The following is a 19,279-nucleotide window of genomic DNA, read 5'->3' as shown; positions in this document are numbered from 1 at the left end:
GCATGCTTCAATTTGAAATATCTACCGAATGGAAAACAACAGCTTTTATGATTTTAGTTTGATTTAAGGACGTGTGTTGATTTCTGCTGCAGGCGTAGTTAGCGGCACTCGGAGTGGGAGAGGTAGTGAGAGCCGGGAGTGTTTGGGGGACGCTCTAGGTGACAACTTATAGCAGGGAGACGTGTAAGAGAGTGTAACTCAGGAGCTGGCTCTTAAGCCCGTGGAGTACTCTGATTAATAGACGCCGTTCAGCACACCACAAGTCATTAAAAGTGCCAGTGGACACTCTTCTCTCCGCCTCTCTCTTTTCTATCTGTGCTTCTCTCTCCGGCTACACATCGTTTGTCACAGCAGCACATAGGGGACACCTAATCAGAGGCTCACCATAATGGAAGTGTAGTTCCCTGAACACCTCTTTTCTTACTTCTTAATGAACAGCCAGCAGACTGTTTGTTTTTCACCTGTGATTATGGCCCTGTCCAAATCACAAGGTATCTTTTCTCCGCGATTCTCCTCTCCGTCACGACAACAAAAGTTTCTGAAGTTAACATCTTTGTTTCATTTCTTTGTATTTTAAGGGTTTGGAGGTGATCGAGTCGACCAACCTGAAGTACTTCACCAAGGAGATGACGGCTGAGTTCTACGCGCTGAAGGGCATGTTCCTGGCACAAATCAACAAGTACGTCCATCTGGTCTCCAGCTGTTCTCTATTCACTATATCTGCTCACATTGTCACAAAATAGACAACTTTAGATTCATTTTTGTACAACTTTTTAAAGAGATTACAAATTAAAACAAGTTCAAATAGAATAAGACGAGTATGAAAAGCAATCATTTATTTGGGAATAACAAAAAGTCTGGATTTAAAGGGACAGTTGCAGCATTTTCTGGGAGTTTGTTTCAGATATAAGGAGCATAAAAACTAAACCATGCTTTTCCATGGTACGTCTTGATGGTATTTTGGCCCTTAACTATTCAGGCTTAAGAACCCCACAGTCATTCTTTTACAGCCAGTTTAAAGGCTTCAAAACCAAAGTGACATGATCCACTTTCTTGATTCCTTTTTCAGGTATAGTCACTTAAAAACAACAAGAGTCTCCCCTGAGGTCAGACGTTTAAGAGCAGTTCAGATCCATTCAGCACAGCAGCAAAGTATAACATGTTAGCCGTGTAAGAGCTGCATCCTAGTGAAGGTATGGTAATATAATAATACCATTATTAAAAGTTCAACTTAAAAGGAATGTCGCTATTAAAACTGTTGCATAAATAATACAAATTAAGACCAATAAAATGAATAAAAGTAGGTCAATAATAAAGGCTAAAAGACCATTTAAAGGAGTGCGCCGCTAATAAAAAGCGATTCTAAAGAAATGTGTCTTTTAGCCTCTCTGATATTTCCACTTCTATTAGATAGCGCTCCAACACATTGTACGTGAAAGGCTAAGGGCGGGACCTGTCTAAGTGGTTGACCGATCACAACAGAGCCGGCCAGCTAACCAATCAGAGCAGACTGGGCTCTGGTTTCAGACAGAGGGTGAAAAGAGGTGCTGCAGCACAGGCAGTATGAGAAAAACAAAAGAGCTTTTTGGACAATAAATGCCACAGCAGAGGCTCTAAATACAAACTTAAAGCTGATTAAAGATTAGACTTCAGGTAATCAACGAGCATCATGACATCTGAGTCCACCTTTTTGTGTAGAATTCTTCCTGTCCTACTTTCCTTCAACCTCAAACTGTCAGAGGTCCCTGAACACTGCGTGGGTGTTTTATATTTAATCACCTCTTCTTGCATCAAGCCAACTCACCTCTGAGATTGCATTGCTAGGTAACCCCGGTGACGTGTCTCAGATGTGTTTTATGCTGCAGGGGGGGGAGCCTGTGAACCATGCACACCCACAACACCCTTTTCCCCTTCAGCACCCCCTTTTACACTCGTCAACTTTTGACGTGACATGGCGTCCTGAGGGGTGAAAGACAAATTAAGGAAGGCTTATTAAATGTGTATGCGGCTCAATAATTAGCTCCAGGCAATTTACAGGAATCTCCGCGATCAGCAGAACTCGCCTCCACCTCAGCAGGTTTATTGCAATCATTAAGTTTCCCCTACACCGGGGGGGGGAGGGGATTAACAGCAGAGTGGGGGTGAGGCGTAGGGAGGGACTGTATGCAACCACATGTGCAAAGGATTTTGGGATCATTCAATTAAACGGGTGTCAGAGATCTGACAGTCTGCTCCTGTTGAGCCGGGCAGTAGAAACTGTTAATGTGCTTCACCCAGTGACGGAGGAGACCCCATTAAGCATTACTGCGGGGTCCCGGCTCTGACTCCCATAGCAATCAAGCTCCCATTTCTTAATCATATGCCAAAATGCCTTTTATAATAACACTTTTTAATTGATTGGCTGGGGAGGGACGTCACCGTAAAGAAGTCGAGAGAAGAGTTCTGGAAGCAGTCCTAAAATCGGAGCTCCATTTACCAACTGTTGCTCCTCGACAGACCCCGTCTCCTGCGCCTGCATGTTATTTATTAATCAAAGGCTGAAAGGTGGGTAACAATTATTCAGATTGCGTGCCAAAGTGAGGTTAGGAGCTGTGGTGGAAACTGCTGATGATCCAGAATATATCTCCCTGTCAGCATAAAGGAACAGTCGAACCCCCGGGTCTGCTGCCAGATCTCCCCGTGTCTATTTGCTCGCTATTTTCTGAATCCAATATTCAAAGTGCCACTTCCAGAGTGCTGTAACAAGTTTTTCTAAATCCAAAAGATTCTTAAGTTTATCAGCTCGTAGAATTCACAGCAGGTAATAAAGTCATGCAATAATGAAGGGTAAGCTCACTTATTAAATGGCTAAAAAATGGGTTTAATAGAGAGGTTTATAGGAGCAGAAAGTGGTTATCTTCAAGCACCCACTTAAGTTCAGAAGATGAGTAAAGTGATGGCAAATTAAGAGACGTCCTTGGTTAGTTTTGCTTCATTAAAGCGCTTTAGCAAACTGGAGCTTTACATATATTATTTATGAATGAGCGGGAGGGACGTGAGAGAAAAAAGACTCCACTTCCTGCTGGGACTCCACTTTCTCTGGGTACTTCTCACTTCTCTTATTTGTCATGTCCTCGCTCCTCGGTCTCACCGGAAGTTGATTTGTGTGCGCCATCTTAAGGAGCCTCCCATGGCGCTTATTTGTGCCGGAGAACCGAGGATCGAGGAGCAGCCACTCGCCCCGCCCCCTTTACTGTGTATCCGTCACTGATTGGATGCTGCAGCGCATGCATTGATCTGATGCTTCTTAACCTGAGGGCAGTTTAACAGCTGAGTGAAGACATTAAACTCGAGGGAATCACTCCTCAGTTTTATACAGTGTTTTGTTTCAATGAATCTATCATATCTGAACAAGAAAGTGGAAAAAATCAGTTCATTCATTTATTGGAAATATTTTTCATGATCTCCAATTCGCGTCAGGTGGGGGGGGGGTGTTTGTCTGTGGGAATAAAATGGGGACAGAGCTGGCTGCTGTCAGACGATCCAGCTGTAGCGGCGTCATCACAAACGGGCGTCGCTTTCCGAGGAAAGGACGTCCCATTGCTCTTAAAACTAATTTCCATACTTCCTCTCTCTTCCCATGGTTTCCTTGCGTCTCTCCGTGCATCCCTGGTGGGAAGGACTAATGTGCAAGTGAAGAGAAGTGTGAAGTACCCAAAGAGTCGTAGAGTCAGAGTAGAGAGACTCGTCCACAGGCTGGTTAAATAAATATCAGGAAGGACACAACCGTGGCTCAAAATGAGTTTAGAGGAAGGGACATAAGTAGCATATTAAGGTGATGAGGCGTCATACCAGTGTATGTTTTTAGTCACATAAAGAGTAATAATTGCAAAAGTGTCTGTATTGCACAAGATTGTATTTCTTTAAGGATGTTCTACCGATAGATGTTTGAGATTTTGTTCACCTGTAACATAGGAACACGCTAAGCTCCTGTGATGTCAGCCAGCATTAGTACGGGGGTTTGGGTTCAGCTCTTTATACAGGAGTACGCCTCAGTGACACTAATTCATGCCGGGTTAAACGCTCACTCTGTAATGCCGGGGGGAGGGAAAGGGAGCGGGGAGGCCTTGAAGTTTACAGCAAATGAAATATGGTGCTTAGTGATGTGTGGTACATCATTCAGAATGTGATCATCATAATCTGTGTCTCGCACACTCCATCTTCCTCCTTTTTCTTTTGCTCCTTCCACCCCCCCCCCTCTTTCGACCTACTTTGTATATATTTGTTCTGATTTCACTTCCACTCAATCCTCCCTTCTCCCTCCCGCTGTAACACTTCTCCTCCTCCCGTCAGGTCAGAGGAGGCCAATAAAGCCTTCTCCGCGGCGGTGCAGATGCACGACGTCCTGGTGAAGGCCTGGGCCATGTGGGGGGATTACCTGGAGAACATCTTCGTCAAGGACCGGCAGCTCCACCTCGGGGTCTCCGCCATCACCTGCTACCTGCACGCCTGCCGCCACCAGAACGAGAGCAAGTCCCGCAAATACCTGGCGAAGGTGAGGGGGGTTGAAGAGGGTGTTCGGGATCCATTTCACTCAGGACTTTAGAATAAGACGCAGTAGAGACGTTCGCCACTTCAGCCGAGAGTGTAGTAGTGATTCTGGCAGCCAAATGACATATTTACATGTCAACGTGGCACTGGACTGTCATCCTCAAGCAGGAAAACACACTTATAGTAAAAAACCAAACACTCTTGGTTCAATTGAAGGTAATCCTAGATGATCTGATGACTAAAGTAGCATTAAAGATAACATCTACAAGGTTAGGGTGGGCTAAATGTGAAGACTTATGGTAAAAAGATAATAAATCACTGGTGTTCATTCATCTCTGTCCTGAGATGTGGAGGATTTATAATAATAATAATAATACTACGTTGTATTTCTTTAAAAACAACGTGCTTCACAATGATATGAGGGAGGAAAAAAACAAAAATAAATAAATAAAATTATATAGAAATGTATCTAAGGAACATATTTAATAAAGTAGTTTTAAAGAAATCAAACCAGGGAGCTGAGTTTTAAAAAGCTAAATAGGATTTGTGGAGTTTGCTTATAAAACTTGCATGTCAACAACCACTCAGCCAAGGCACGGCAAGTTTATTTCTACAGCATATTTCCTCAATTAGGCAGTTCAGAGTGCCTTAAAAAAACACATGTAAAGCATTAAGACCTATTCCAAAAGGAAGACTTTATAACATTACTTTTAAATGCATTTGAAAAAGTCATTAAAATGCCAAAATAATTCAAATTAAAACCGGTTCAAATGAAATAAGACGGGTATGAAAAGCAATAATACATTTTTAAGTAACAAAAGAAGCAGCAGCAAACTGAAAAGTCTGGATTTAAAGGGACAGTTGCAGCATTTTCTGGGAGTTTGTGTCAAATATACGGAGCAGAAAAACTAAACGATGCTTTTCCGTGGCAAGTCTTGATGGTATTTCGGCCCTTAAGTATTCAGTGCTTTAAAACCCACAGCCATTTTTTTGACAGCCAGTTTAAAGGCCCCAAAGCCAAAGTGACATGATCCACTTTCTTGATTCCTTTTTCATGTAGCTATAGTCACTTAAAATTCCCCCCGTTCCCCGACCCCACTCCAGCCTGTACATTATTGCTCCAGACGAGGAGACTTTAATTCCCCCCCTCGTCAGACTGAGCCACAGGTGCAGGAAGAGCGTTGTGATTCATTACAGTGTGCAGGTAGAAGGTGCGGATGTGTTGCCACGGCAGATCGACGGAGGAGTGAAGGCCGTTCTCTGGCAGGGTGGTGTTAACAGACTAATGACCTCCCCTGATACTTCCACCTCTCGACCCTCTGCACCTTTCTCCAGCAGTCAGACCCGTTCTGCCGCACTTACCAGCTGATTAAGCCCTGTGTGGGAGCTAAAGAGCTGGATCCTTGCTAACAAGCAGCCCACCTTCCCTCTCTCTCTCGCACACACACACACACACACACACACACACACACACACACACACACACACACACACACACACACACACACACTTACTCATTCATAAAAACCCCTCCAGTCCGTACAGAGGTTAACAGAAAGACCTTTAGTTGGTAAAGACCTGCTGTACGATCGCTTATCCTTCATATTAAATCAGATGATCAGAGCACAAAATGTAAGAAGTAACAGCGGAGGAAGACGTATTTATATATTTAAAAGTAAAAACTACTACTTTATATACTTCTTTACCTCATTTCAGAGGCACATGTAGTATTACTTGCCCCTCCACTTCATTCGTTTAACACTAATAATATATAAAAGCATGTAATGTGTGATAGGATGAGTCGTGTCATTATGTTTATTTATTGGTTCATTCTTATTTTGATTTAGCTAATAATCTGATTCTGTAAAGCAACTGGTAACTAAAGCTGTCAGATAAATGTAGAGGAGTAAAAAGGACAACATTGCCTTCCTAACTGTAGAGAGCAGAAAATGGCACCCATAGAGTGCACTTCAGTTCAGAAGATGAGTAAAATGATGGCACATTGAAGGACGTTCTTGGTGCGTTTTGCTTCATTAAAGTGCATTAGCAAACTGGAGCTTTCCTTACATTATTTATGAATGAGCGGGGGGATGTAAGAGAAAAAAGGACTCCACTGACTCCGATTTAAAGAGTCATAGAGTCGGACAGGAGAGACTCGTCCACAGGCTGGTTAATAACACATGTGATAGCATCTCTACCATTATCTAGCTTCACATCCCAGTGAAATGTTTATTTCTGAGTCCCCCCCCCCCCCCCCCCCTCTGGTAGTGTGCTGGCAGGCCTGGTTGGCAGTGCTGACTCCTGGGGGGTGAAGTATGATGCCCGGTCATTATCAGTAATTATACACAGTCTGTGTGGAGGGCCGGCTTGAGTGGGGTTAATGTCTTCATCATTCCACATTGCTTTGATCAGAACGACGATGCCAGGATGTTCTTGTTCTTTTCTCTCCTGCTGTGACAGAGCCGGGGTGGGCGTGGGGGGGGGAGAGCTCTTTATACACTGTGTCTGTTGACAGCTTTGTTAATGTTAATGTTTCTGCCGTGAATGCCGGGTTTCTTATTTGCATTCATTCCACAATTGAGTGTCGGTATGGGGCTCTTTACCAAACTACAATCCATGTTTGCTAAGAGTTCGAGGCCTTTTGTTTTATTCCTTTAAAGACTCAATCATGTTGGTATCTGTGAACCTCCTCACACAGCCTCTCTTTAAACAAACAGTAGTGGTCGTCTTCGACAAACAAACCACCGTGCATACCTCGATAACTGGACTGAGGTGTGGTAAAGGGCTGCACAGTTAATCCCAGTTTGATCAAATGTGCTATTTGGACCAGCCCGAATCACAGTAAGCATAATAATTGGTAACGGCAAAATATGTAAACAGAAGTGCCAACCTACAAATGCTTTTATCCAGACTTAAATCAAAACCTTGACTGGTACAGATCCTCCTAAATCCACCACACAATGAACATTTTAATATTACTTTTAATGGAAAATGATCAGTGTCTCTAATTTTGGCTGTTGCAATATTGGTCAAAACACTCTAAATGTGTTATTCATTCCCAATCATGAAGTGTGGAATGAAACGACAGTGTGCAAAGTTGGCTGTAACGTCACGGGAACTGGTGCGAAAGTTAATGTGCATAAAATATAAACTGCCTTTACCTGTCATCTTCCTCCTTTTCTCACGTGTCGTCTCGTCTTCCTCCGTCTGTAGGTGTTGTGGCTGCTCAGCTTCGACGACAAGAACACCCTGGCGGACGCTGTGGACAAATACTGCATCGGTGTCCCACCCATCCAGTGGCTGGCGTGGATCCCGCAGCTCCTGACCTGCCTGGTGGGATCGGAAGGAAAACCTCTGCTCAACTTAATCAGCCAGGTGAGGCTTTCACAAAATCACATGTATAAATCTCCAGGCCAAAACGCTCTTGGTTTTCAACTCAATGGAAACACAGCTTCGTAAAGTCATCTTCCCCTTTCTCTTCCTTTGTTGCTTTTTCAATTAATGATGGGCATCACATCTGGCTGTGCATTAGTGCCCATGCACGTCTTTCTAATCAAGATAAATTAACCGCTTTCACGCCAAAGTGGCCTCTCCCCTGCTCCCTATTTACCAAATTAAGCGTTCAGATTCTCCCACTGTCCCTTTCACAGGGATTTATTGGTTTCCATCAGTCCCCCCGGTGAATTGGTTTTTAAATTATTTGTTCTAGAAATGATTATAAAGTTAATACCGTACACAGCCGCACTGCGGGAACAGAGCTGGTAATTAAACCCAGGACTAATTTGCTTTGCTTAATGGAGTATTATTTCCGCACAATTTGAAGAGGGTGATCTTCAAAGAGTAGTGCGCTAAAGCAAACAGCCGTCCCCTCAGCAGAGCAGGGATATAGTGGGGAGGATGAGAGAGAAGGGGGAGGAGGAAGGTGAAGAGAAGAAGTGTGAAATGTACAGTAGGAGGTGGATGTGGGGCGTAGAGAAACACTGTAGGAGCCAAATGCACGGTGTTTTGTTTTGTTATTCTCACATTTTTCTCTCATTATTGGGGGTGGGCGTGCACTGGAGCTTGGGGCAGAGCTGGTGGTTGTTGAACCTGGTTGTGTTCACCTGCTCACTGGTGGTTTTGTATGGAAAGAGAGGGAGGGGAGGATCTGTTGACTGCATTTTCCATCGCATTTTTTGCCATTTTTCACTGCAATCACATCGCAATTTCCATTGCAAGGCCATCAAACTGAAGATCAACACACTTCATTTGAAAGAGTAAAAAATGGATTTTGATTTTTTTCTTTAAATGATTGTTTTTGTGTCTAATTTGTTTGGTTGGAATATGGAAAAAAACCCTCTTTTTTTGATTCAGTAAGCAATTTGTTGTAGAAAAGCAGCAGGAAAACACAAATAGAACATACATCTCTCTATTTTCCCACTAGTGACATCACCAGTATGATATTTGACGTCATTATCACATTTATCCCCCATATCACGCAATCAATAAGTCTGATAAAAAGATGGTTTGGATCTGAAGTCTGTCATGATTTATTAAGGAATCATCTTCACATTTGAGCATTCAGATAAAGAGGAAGCATCACACTGATTGTTGGATAAGTTAATTGCATTGAAATAAATACAAACGGTCAAACATCCAGAAATTCCTGTTTTATCTTGGATTTTTATATAAGCTATTAATCTTTGGTGTTTCATCCAACATCTAACTAGGACATATGGTTGTGACAAGGCTTGGTGACCTCTTTGTCACAGCTGGGTTAGATAACCAGAACCTTTCTGCATATTTATGAATGAATGTCAATGGGTGACTGTAGAGATTTCCCCCTCTATAAAGAACCCGTCCTTCCTTTGGTCTTCCTCGTCACCCTCTAATGAGTTGAGGCTAAAAGGTTGACTCCTCTTTCTTCCTCCTTCATCTCTTTTTCCATCTTAAGGGTAAACCACATCTCAATGCACGGCAGGCTTTGTCTCTGCCCCCCCCCCCCACCCCCCCTGAATTATTCAGAGTTTCTCTATGGCGGCGGGATGTTTAAAAAACGTATGTTGAAATATTGATGAAGGTGAGAAGAAGAGCGCCCGGGGGCAGGCGGGGAGATGAATCAGAAGTTAACGTTGTATCTCAGCACTCCCCCGTCCTCTCTCGCTGTCTACCCCCTCACCCTCTCCCCCCTTCAGCCGTGCCAAAATATGACATTTCTTATCTTCCCATTAGCGGGTTGATCTCTGGTTCCTCCTCTTCCTCTCTGCCTCCCTTCCTCTTTCATCTTGAATGCTGCTGTTGGCTTCCACTTAGAACTCCCAGTTATCCCTCACTCTGGTCCTGCAACCTTTTAGACTGTTTCTGCTTTAAATATGTCGGTTTTTCAGCACTAATGAACTGAAATGACTTAATATGCAACATCTAAAATATTATGGATAGAAAGGAGTGCATGATATGTTAGGGTGTGCAAGTGTCCGTATATTCACCTAACAGTTACGAGTAGCTTATATATTCTTACAAATTTGCAGGAGGAGCTCGTAACAATATTTTTTATGAGCTTGCTTTTTCTACTAGAAGCTGTGCCACAAAAATAGGCTAACAGTGTAATAGGGGTGTAATAACAGTGTTGTATGGGTGTTATGTAGACAATAGCAATTGTTTAATCTTCCTAAATATTTATGTGGGTGGTTTATTTAAGGGTTAAACCATTTGCTGGTGGCTGAAGGTGCTCCACAGCTGCATTAACCCCCACTAAGACATAGAAAGTGTTTTCCTAGATGGAGTTCATCATCTCCACTCTGCCCGGGCTTATTCCTACTAGAGCAGCAGCCTCTTTCAGCAGAGTTAATACCCTCCGTCTCCCTGCTGACTCTCCATGAACCGTCCTGAGTTATGTGGTTTTGAGGAAGATGAGGCTCTTTGGGGAAAAAAATTAAGAGCTGCCGAGATCTTGGATATGTGCAGTTTGAGAATCTGACCTGAGATGGATGTCAGAGGAAGATTACAGCTTCCAAAAATCCATTTGGCCTGAGGCGGAAATATGAAGAAAGCGGCTTCTCTTTCTCTCTATCCACCACCATCACCACCATCCAACCTCGAACCCACTTTAAGTCGTATTGAGCTCAGTTTTGTTGTTGAAATGTGGAGGTATCTCTTTTCTTCCCTGCAGGCGTACAGAGGGATCAAGTAGCTTTGTAACTTCAGCCTGCCACAAAACCTGAGAGACCGTGTGGTTCGGTCCTCACAGGCTTAAAACCAGGCTAGAATGACAGGAAATAACATCAGCTTTTATTTGTTTGTCTTGTCATTTCACTCATCATTTCTGAGTTTTGATAACATTTGACATCCCTACAATATGGTGTATCATGTCAAAAAGATATGTTAATAGTCAGAAAAGCCCACATTTGTATTATTTTATGCCAGTTTAGCCTTTATCAGAGAGCAACAGGGTTGAAATTGGAAGATAAATGGGATGACATGCCACTCCCACAAGCATTTTCTTGGATGTGAGACTTAGAGTAAGCATTAAGAACGATTATACTTTCACACAGTTCTATACACATGCCCTCTATTAGATCATGTAAATATAATAAGCTTTTGCTCGAGCCTTGTTACCTCTGCTTATAGTTTTAGAACATATCTCTGGTCTCGCCTCTGTTGAATTTTAGGGATCTTGTCACAGCTCATGTTCCTCCTTAAGGCGTCTGCTTTGTGCAGTCACAGAGATAGCCAAATGTCACACACACAAATATATCAGTGTCGAGTTGAGTCTACCTCTCGTATTCAAGAGGTGATTCCTTTACAGTGTCTGTGGGCGACGTGTCGCAGTGGTCGCCCTCTTATGAATTAGAATGTCAGTTGGTGACAGGTTTAGAAGAAGTAGGTATTTGCAGCCACATAAAGCATCTGGGAATCTGTTCAGAGCTACTGCTGGATGTGTTGACTCTACTCCGACACGTCTCCATGTTTAATGTTGAAAAAGCTCTTTACTTTTCTCATACTGCCTCTGCTGCAGCACCTCTTTTCACCCTCTGAAACCAGAGCCCAGTCTAGCTGGTTTAGTTTATCTGATTGACTCTGTTGTGATTGGACAGCGGCTTACAGATGTCCCGCCTCTTAACCCTATCATGTGCAGTGCTGTGTGAGTGTTATGTCATCATGTTACGGAAGTAGACAAATCAGTCCAATGGAGGCGTTTCAGGCAGGCCACGTGTGTGGAAAGATGGAGATTTTAGCCTTTGCAGACCATTTACATGCACTAAAACCTGTAGAACACACTACAGGAAAAGGGAAAGCATAATAGGGCCCCTTTAACTAAAAAGCACTAATTAAAAACCGAAATGAGTTAAATTAGCTGTATATATAAACCTTATTCCTTACCTAATGCCATTTAAACAGCCGTTCAGACCATATCAACAAACATTTTGAAACATAGAAATTTCTTTATGGATGTGGTGCAAAATGCCATGCTGCTAACTAATCCTGCCATCTCGATGCACTGTGACCCACGTCAGGTTTATGTAGATCACTCACCACCCTGCACCCACCTGCTGCGTCACCTATCAAAGGATCCTCCTCCACCGAGATGGAGAGGGTCGATTTCGCAATGTGTTGCAAAACTTTAAATCTTTTATCGTCCCCGACTTCAACCGTTAAGCCTTCCACCGCTGTCAGTGACTTCTCTTAAAAGTCTTCAGGGTGATTTCATCATCAGTCACATTGTAATTCAGCCATGGCGTGTTTTTAACTCCGCTAACTCCCCTGACTTCGGAGCTTCAAACACTCCCTGTGTTCCAGCAGAGCTCTCTGGCTGTATCGGTATGATCTCTCGCACATGCACACACTGTATCTCCCTCTCTCCCTGTCTCTCTCTCCCCCCTTTGTGGTCCTGAGGGGAGTCTTTGAAATGTAATCTGTGACCCTCTTTTATCTGCTAGGTGGGACGAGTGTACCCGCAGGCTGTCTACTTCCCCATCCGCACCCTCTACCTGACGCTCAAGATCGAGCAGAGGGAGCGCTACAAAAGCGGTAAGCTAACAGTGTTGACTCTTTACCGATCTGAACATCAGAAACTATTTTATTCACATAGGGCAACGTCACATTTAAAGGTTCACTGCAAACTACCCCCTCTGTCCTCAGACCCTCAATCTCTTCCTCCACCGCTCATCCTCATCTCCTCTTCCTCCCCAGATTCATCCGGACAGCAGCAGCCCAGTTCAGTGGGGGCCCAGCCTCACTCGGGGGCCTCGGACCCGGGGCCGATCCGTGCCACGGCTCCCATGTGGCGCTGCAGCCGCATCATGCACATGCAGCGCGAGCTCCACCCCACCCTGCTCTCCTCCCTGGAGGGCATCGTGGACCAGATGGTGTGGTTCAGGGAGAACTGGCACGAGGAGGTGAGAAGAACAGAGCTGCTGTTTCCTTTTTATGTGTGTGTGTGTGTGTCTGACAACGTGTGTGTGTGTCTGACAACGTGTGTGTTTTCATATGGTGAGAAATTAATACAGCAGGTTGTGAGACTTTTTATGCGTCTGTGTGTAAGTGTGAAAGCAGGAGCGTGTGTGTGTAGGTGTGTCACGCCACCTGGTGAACCAGACGACCCCGGTGTCTCTGAGGTGGGCCGACACATCTGTTGGATTGGAGGTGTGGTGCTTACCTGACTGTGCATAGGTCCTCTCCATCTCCCGTTCTCAGACTCACACACACACACACACACACACACACACACACACACATAATGGCAGAATCTGTTCTTTACATTCCAGATAAAAGATTCATTATTTATTGGTTTGTTTTTTCTCAAATCCCTTTTTGTGTAAGTCAACTTGAATCACCCTTTCCCTTCCCCTGCTGATTGTGTTGATGTTAGTGTATTTTGCACATTGATACCTATGTTAAAAGGGCAACTCTACACTCTAAATTATTATATACTGTGCAGATCTTTATTGTTCAAAGGCATTTGTCCTCCCCTTATTGTACTTTTTTAATTTAGATTTATTGTAGATAATTGTATTTTATTTTTTTCAAAATGTTTATAATAGTTGGATATCTGCTTCATTTTTTTTAATGTAGCACATTTCAACACGTCGCAATTCAGAGTGCTTTAAAAAAACGACAACTTTATAATCATAAAGATAAAGTGCAACAGAAACACAATACAACATTACATCAAATACATCTAAAAACAATTATTAAAAAGCCAAGAAACTACAAATAAAACAATTTTAAATAGAATAAGTAATTATAGCGAATACCCAAAAATAAGATTCTGTGCTTTTTCAAATATTAATATTATTGATTTAGTGGAATAAAAAAAGTCTTCAGCCTTGATTTTAAAGTTGCGTCAAACCTGCAACTTCCTGGGAGTTGTCTCCAGATATCCGGAGGAAATGCACCTCTGATTTTGTAGGATGTAGGCCGGACACGATGATCCAAACTGAGCTTGATCCTGCTTGCAAACACTTTGAGCCGCGCTCGGCAGAATATCTGTTTTCTGTGGGTGGAGGGGAGGACTGGGAGAAGGAGGCGGCAGGAGAGCAGGCTGAGACAGGTGATGGATGGCGGCGGTGAGCGCGTGAGATGGGGAAAGGGATTTAGGGCCGGAAGTTTGTCAGTGTGTGTGAGTGTGTGTGTGATTATCTGTGATGGTTTGGGGCACTCGGCAGCAGCTGCAGGCTCTATGCTTCGTTCCACCGGGCTCACAGGGGCCCGCAAAGCCATCATCACCTTCCCTGCTTCCCTTTCTCTGGGTACTGTAAGGACATCGCTGCACCTTTTGTTCCTGTTGCAGCATTTCTATTTAGTTTTTCTGCAGCTATATTTAGAATTCCAAATAATTATACATATGTTTTTAACCCAATAACTCTTCCCACTCTTTCTCCACCTCGCTCCTCTCTGCAGGTGCTGAGGCAGCTCCAGCAGGGTCTGGCTAAATGCTACTCCGTTGCCTTCGAGAAGAGCGGCGCCGTGTCCGACGCCAAGATCACTCCGCACACTCTGAACTTTGTGAAGAAGCTGGTCAGCACCTTCGGAGTGGGCTTGGAGAACGTCCCGAACGTCTCCACCATGTTCTCCAGCGCCGCCTCCGAGTCTCTCGCCCGCAGAGCCAAGGCCACGGCGCAGGACCCCCGTTTTCCAGAAGATGAAGGGGCAGTTCACTACAGGTCGGTCGGCTTTTAAAGTAATATAAAACCTAAGGCTGGACAATTTACTTAGGGAATTAAACATGGAAAATAGTCTAATTTGGAGTAGGTATTTCTGCAGAGAGGTCCAGGCCTTAAAGCGGTATTGTAATATCTTTTAAATGATGTAACAAAGTGATCACTCCCATTATCAGTCAAAATAGCTATTTTCAAATCATGCAGCCCTAAATAAAACCAAACAGAAGTGTTGAAGAGCCCTTTTTTATTTTGATATTACTCTTTACAAACACCTCTCTTCTGTGTTTACTTTAACACTTTAGTTTCATGGCTGTCAGCTCTGTTAACTTTCAGCATCCCCGCTGTACCTCTCTGCATCTTCGTCATACTGTACCACCTGGAAATTGTGAGAGACATGAGCGTACATTTTCAAGCGGCGTAGTGTTTGACAAGGTAGGACGATTGCCTAGGTAGTGAAAACAGCAGCACCTATTTTGCTTTTCACCCTAATGCCAGACTCCAGCCACCGTACAGTTAACTAGAGCAGTGTTTGGTTCCTTTGTTTGGTGTTTCACAATGGGTAAGAGTCAAACACGTCACTCTGTTACCACAGAACCGAGGTTACGTTGTTAGGTGTTTCATTTTTGACCTAATTGTCTCCTTCCTTTGTCCCTATTCCCATAGCATAGTTCTTTGGCCTTTGGAGTTGCTGTAATCTCCCTTAAGGAGGGGCAGCTATGGCGTTTTGTGGTTGCCAGTTTCTGACCGAGCACAAACTGACCTGAGATAGTTTATTGTTTAGGGACGTCTAGAAGCCCGTCTTATCTGGAACGTAGCTTCCCTGACGTACATTATTTTCTCGTGTGCGACAGCTCTAGTTAGATTTAGGATCCATATTTGTTTAGTCTGGGGACTGACGCATGTAGATTGTCCATTCGTAAACAAAAAAAAACCTCGGACTGCAGGAGAGATCTTCAGAAATGGTCGGCCAACCGCTGTGTCAACTCAGCAGCAAATGTGTTGTCAATTCTCCAGCCGTTAACTTCATAATAGGTGAAATGATGAAACACTGTTGTAAAAGTTCATTCTTCAGTCTCTAGGGTTTAAAAGTCTGTAAAGCATTATTTCTTACAGCACATCTCCATTCTGAAGCTGTAAGGAAATGTCTTGGCAGCTGCAAGGGTTTCTCAAAGCAGGTTTTAGAGAGAAAATGACTTCCACCATTCTGGCACTGGGCATTTTTGGCCCTTTTTGTATTGAAATGTAAAGTGAAAGCCCAGTTAGGCTAAGCATCACTAGCACCAGTGAAGTGCTGTGTCACTGTGGTTGGAGCTGGATGTCGCGCCTACAGTTTTTATCCTCTCTGTCAGTGAACCGAGCGTTGTTAACGGGCTGTTTGCTGTTCCGAAAGTGAATATAGTTCATAAAACATTGGAAGGGCATAGAGTTTTGAGAGTGTATTGCTACTAAAGCTACTGTGGCATAGAGATGGAACTCTCTCCCTGTCATATGTTGGTTCACAACAATTTGAGGGGAGCGATTGTGTTCTCGTTACGGAGAAAACCGTTGCACTGCCAGCATTAACTACCCTCGTCGTTGTAGGTAATATAGACGCCTATAAATGTTTGTTCAATGTGAAATGCCTCGTTGCCTTTGAGGTGACCCTTTGACAGTGGGAATTTGACTAGCATGTGACTTAAATTAACTATATTTTTTAATCCTGATAGCTTAGAAAATACCCCATAGCACACCTGGATCTGTTATGGAAGAACTAAGGTTGCGTTAGGTAACAAAAACGCTCGTTTAAAAAAATGCAGCTATATATTGAACCTGTTGCATTATTTCTAAACTTGTGCTGTTCATCGAGTCTCTGAGGTGTTGATGTAACATCTAAACTCAGGAGCTGTAAGACCCAATTCTGGATGAAACATTTCAAAATCAAAAACATGCTGTCTTTGATTGTACACCATTCATGAGGCCTCGAGTGTGTTTTGGCCTGCATGAATCCAACAGGACAGGTGCAGCTCTATCTCCGCCAAAATCCACCCCCCCCCCCCCTCTTTGAGACATTTTCCTCTCCACAATCATTCCCCTGTTTTTGGAAGCCGCGTGTCTTGTTTTCCTACGTTACATAAGGGAGTTGAAGCACAGTTCACTAGACTGGGTTTAAACAAGACCCGTCTGCAGCGTTCAAATAAACTCTGCTCCCTCCCACGGACCGACTGCACATACGTGTTCGCTGGACTCGGGCCGCCTCTGCTTTTTATTGCATTTCCACACAGACACTCCTCCCCCTCTTCCTCCCCCTCTGTCCTATGCTTTTCCACCTCCACTAGTCCTCAAGTGGCCAATAGAGCTAATATGTTTGGCCCCGGGAGGACAAGGACTGAGAGTGAATGAAAAGCAGGGAGGAAATGATCACCTGACTTGGAGAAAAAAGCCATATATGGGCGTACCAAATCATATACAATCACAGAGAGGAGCCTGGAGATGAAAGAGTAGATTAAAAGATGGTAATGGATGGGAATTAGAGTCTCTTGTCGCAGGTGTGGTGGTATGAACAACACAACAGTGAGCGTCCCCGCTGATGGATCTTCCCAGATGTTGCGGTGCCAGCTGTGCTCACGTCACCCGCCGACCATCGCTACCCAGCTGCATCATGGGAGCAGGGCCCGACAGAGACCTGAAACCACTCAAGCTTGGCCGAGCAGAACAAACAGGGTTTACAGAGCCGAGCTCCCAGTCCCCACCCACCGAAACCGAGTTAGTGGCTCACGCGCTTTCACAGGGTTTGTGGGCCGGAAAATGTGGGTTTATGTGCGCACATGTAACGATTGGCAACAGGGAGGCATTCAAATCCAATTACGGCAGATGCTATTTGCATGAGTTACTGTTTTAGCAGCGGATGTGTTCCAGAGACCTTTGTCAGAAGAGCTTCTTCTTCTTTCTGTGCGTATTAAACAGTCGTTTGTTATGCTGGGACGACGTTCACCATAGTTAAATGTAATTCTGTTAAGCAGTTTGGCTAAGCACCTGCAGCTGGTTGTTATTCGTACGGTTTGAAAAACCCCGTTCTTCCGCTGTGATGACCTTTTGTTGCGCTCAAAACTTCCACACACCAATCAGATAAAGTTGAGTTGGATCTATCCCTGCACACACAACCCCACAATGAGTCAGAAAACCAGGGCAGCCCATTAGGGAGCGCTGCTTCTTTATACAGAGGTGACCCACCTCCAGAGTGTGGATCCATAATTTGCTCCTGAAGTGCGGAGCGTCTGCTGTGGTCTATCAGGTAAGGGCAGAGAAGCGACGCTGGGTTTCTGCACACAGGTCAAAGGTCAACCTGGAGGCTTTCCACACTGCACTGTGTGTCTCAGCATCCTATTCCCACGGCTCACTCACAGGGCAGGGGGTCAGATATGAGTTTGCTGCGACTGAAAATAACTGTCTTCTGCTCCTGTGGCTGCACCGCACTTCCAACAAAACACCTCTGTACTTCATCTCAGAAGCTTTAGTGTTTAACTTCATATTCAAACACTATGTTAACTACAGTCAGAGCTCAAAAGAAGGGGAAATAATGGTTAGGACTGCACCACTATCGAAACAATACAGACTAGGGCAACATTTAAATCGCTGCAAGCACAATAACTCTAAAAGCTGAATTCCCTATAATGCTTTTTGGGGTTTGACCTTTCCCATAGTGTGTTATGGTGGTTTGTGTGCATGTAAATGGTCTGCAAAGGCTAAAGTCTGCAAGCTTCTCAGAGTTTCTCTCCCTGAATAGAGGAACAAACAAAATGGAGGAACAAAAGTAACTGAACCTAAAAACGAGCACAATCAGCTCTTTTTTTAAATACGATTTTAAGTATTCTGGAGCTGCAGATGTATCCAGGTCTACAAATGTTATCCTACAGACCAGGGGCGCCAACTCATATTAGTGCAGGGGCCACATACAGCCCAATTGGATCTCAAGTGGGCTGGACCAGTAAATTCGCAGCATATATAATACTATAAATAATGACAAATTGTTCCCTTTGTTTCAGTGCAAAAAAGTACTTCCTGATTATGAATTAAACATTATGAACGACCCTAAATTTCTCAGGAAAATGAATGCAATTTCAACAATTGTATGCCTCAGTTTATAATGTGCATTACACCTTACAGATCAGTGTCTACAAAAACATTTAGTGAGTGTTATCTGGAACTGAACAAGATAGTACTTTTTGATAAAAACAACTTTAGAAGTACTTGTCAACATAAATCATGACGCACCTCAACACAATACAAACTAAATTGAGGCTATTAAGGAAGAAGACTTTGTAAATGAAATGCATACATAAAAAAATACATAACAGTTGTGGCAGTGCTTGAACAATAGGGTTCCCCCAAACCAAACTCTTCCGCACCAAAGCTCCGATTTTATTGCACAATTACATTTTAACAGTCATCTCGCAGGCCGGATTGGACCCTCTGGCGGGCCTGTATTGGGCCCCCGGGCCGCATGTTTGACACCCCTGCTATAGACTAGGATCCGCTTAAAAACATTAGAATACTTTCATATGTTTCAATGAAAATAGTTATGCAGTAGTTTCCCATATCAGCAGCTCTAATATTGACTTTTTGTTTACTAA

At 43.8% G+C, this 19,279-nt stretch overlaps 1 protein-coding gene across 1 annotated transcript in view; it reads left to right on the top strand.

The window, feature by feature from the left end:
* Window positions 1–19,279, top strand: part of trrap (transformation/transcription domain-associated protein) — a 92,410-nt gene that overhangs the window by 62,154 nt on the left and 10,977 nt on the right. The window contains 7 exon segments of the mRNA XM_063893640.1: window positions 579–679; window positions 4,333–4,534; window positions 7,744–7,905; window positions 12,447–12,537; window positions 12,700–12,905; window positions 14,410–14,634; window positions 14,636–14,672. Coding sequence (XP_063749710.1) covers window positions 579–679; window positions 4,333–4,534; window positions 7,744–7,905; window positions 12,447–12,537; window positions 12,700–12,905; window positions 14,410–14,634; window positions 14,636–14,672 — 1,024 coding nt within the window.

The sequence above is a fragment of the Eleginops maclovinus genome, chromosome 10, assembly GCF_036324505.1.
Source record: "Eleginops maclovinus isolate JMC-PN-2008 ecotype Puerto Natales chromosome 10, JC_Emac_rtc_rv5, whole genome shotgun sequence".
Taxonomy (NCBI): domain Eukaryota; kingdom Metazoa; phylum Chordata; class Actinopteri; order Perciformes; family Eleginopidae; genus Eleginops; species Eleginops maclovinus.
Note: the sequence above shows the minus strand (reverse complement) of the source record. Positions and strands in the feature narration are given on the sequence as shown.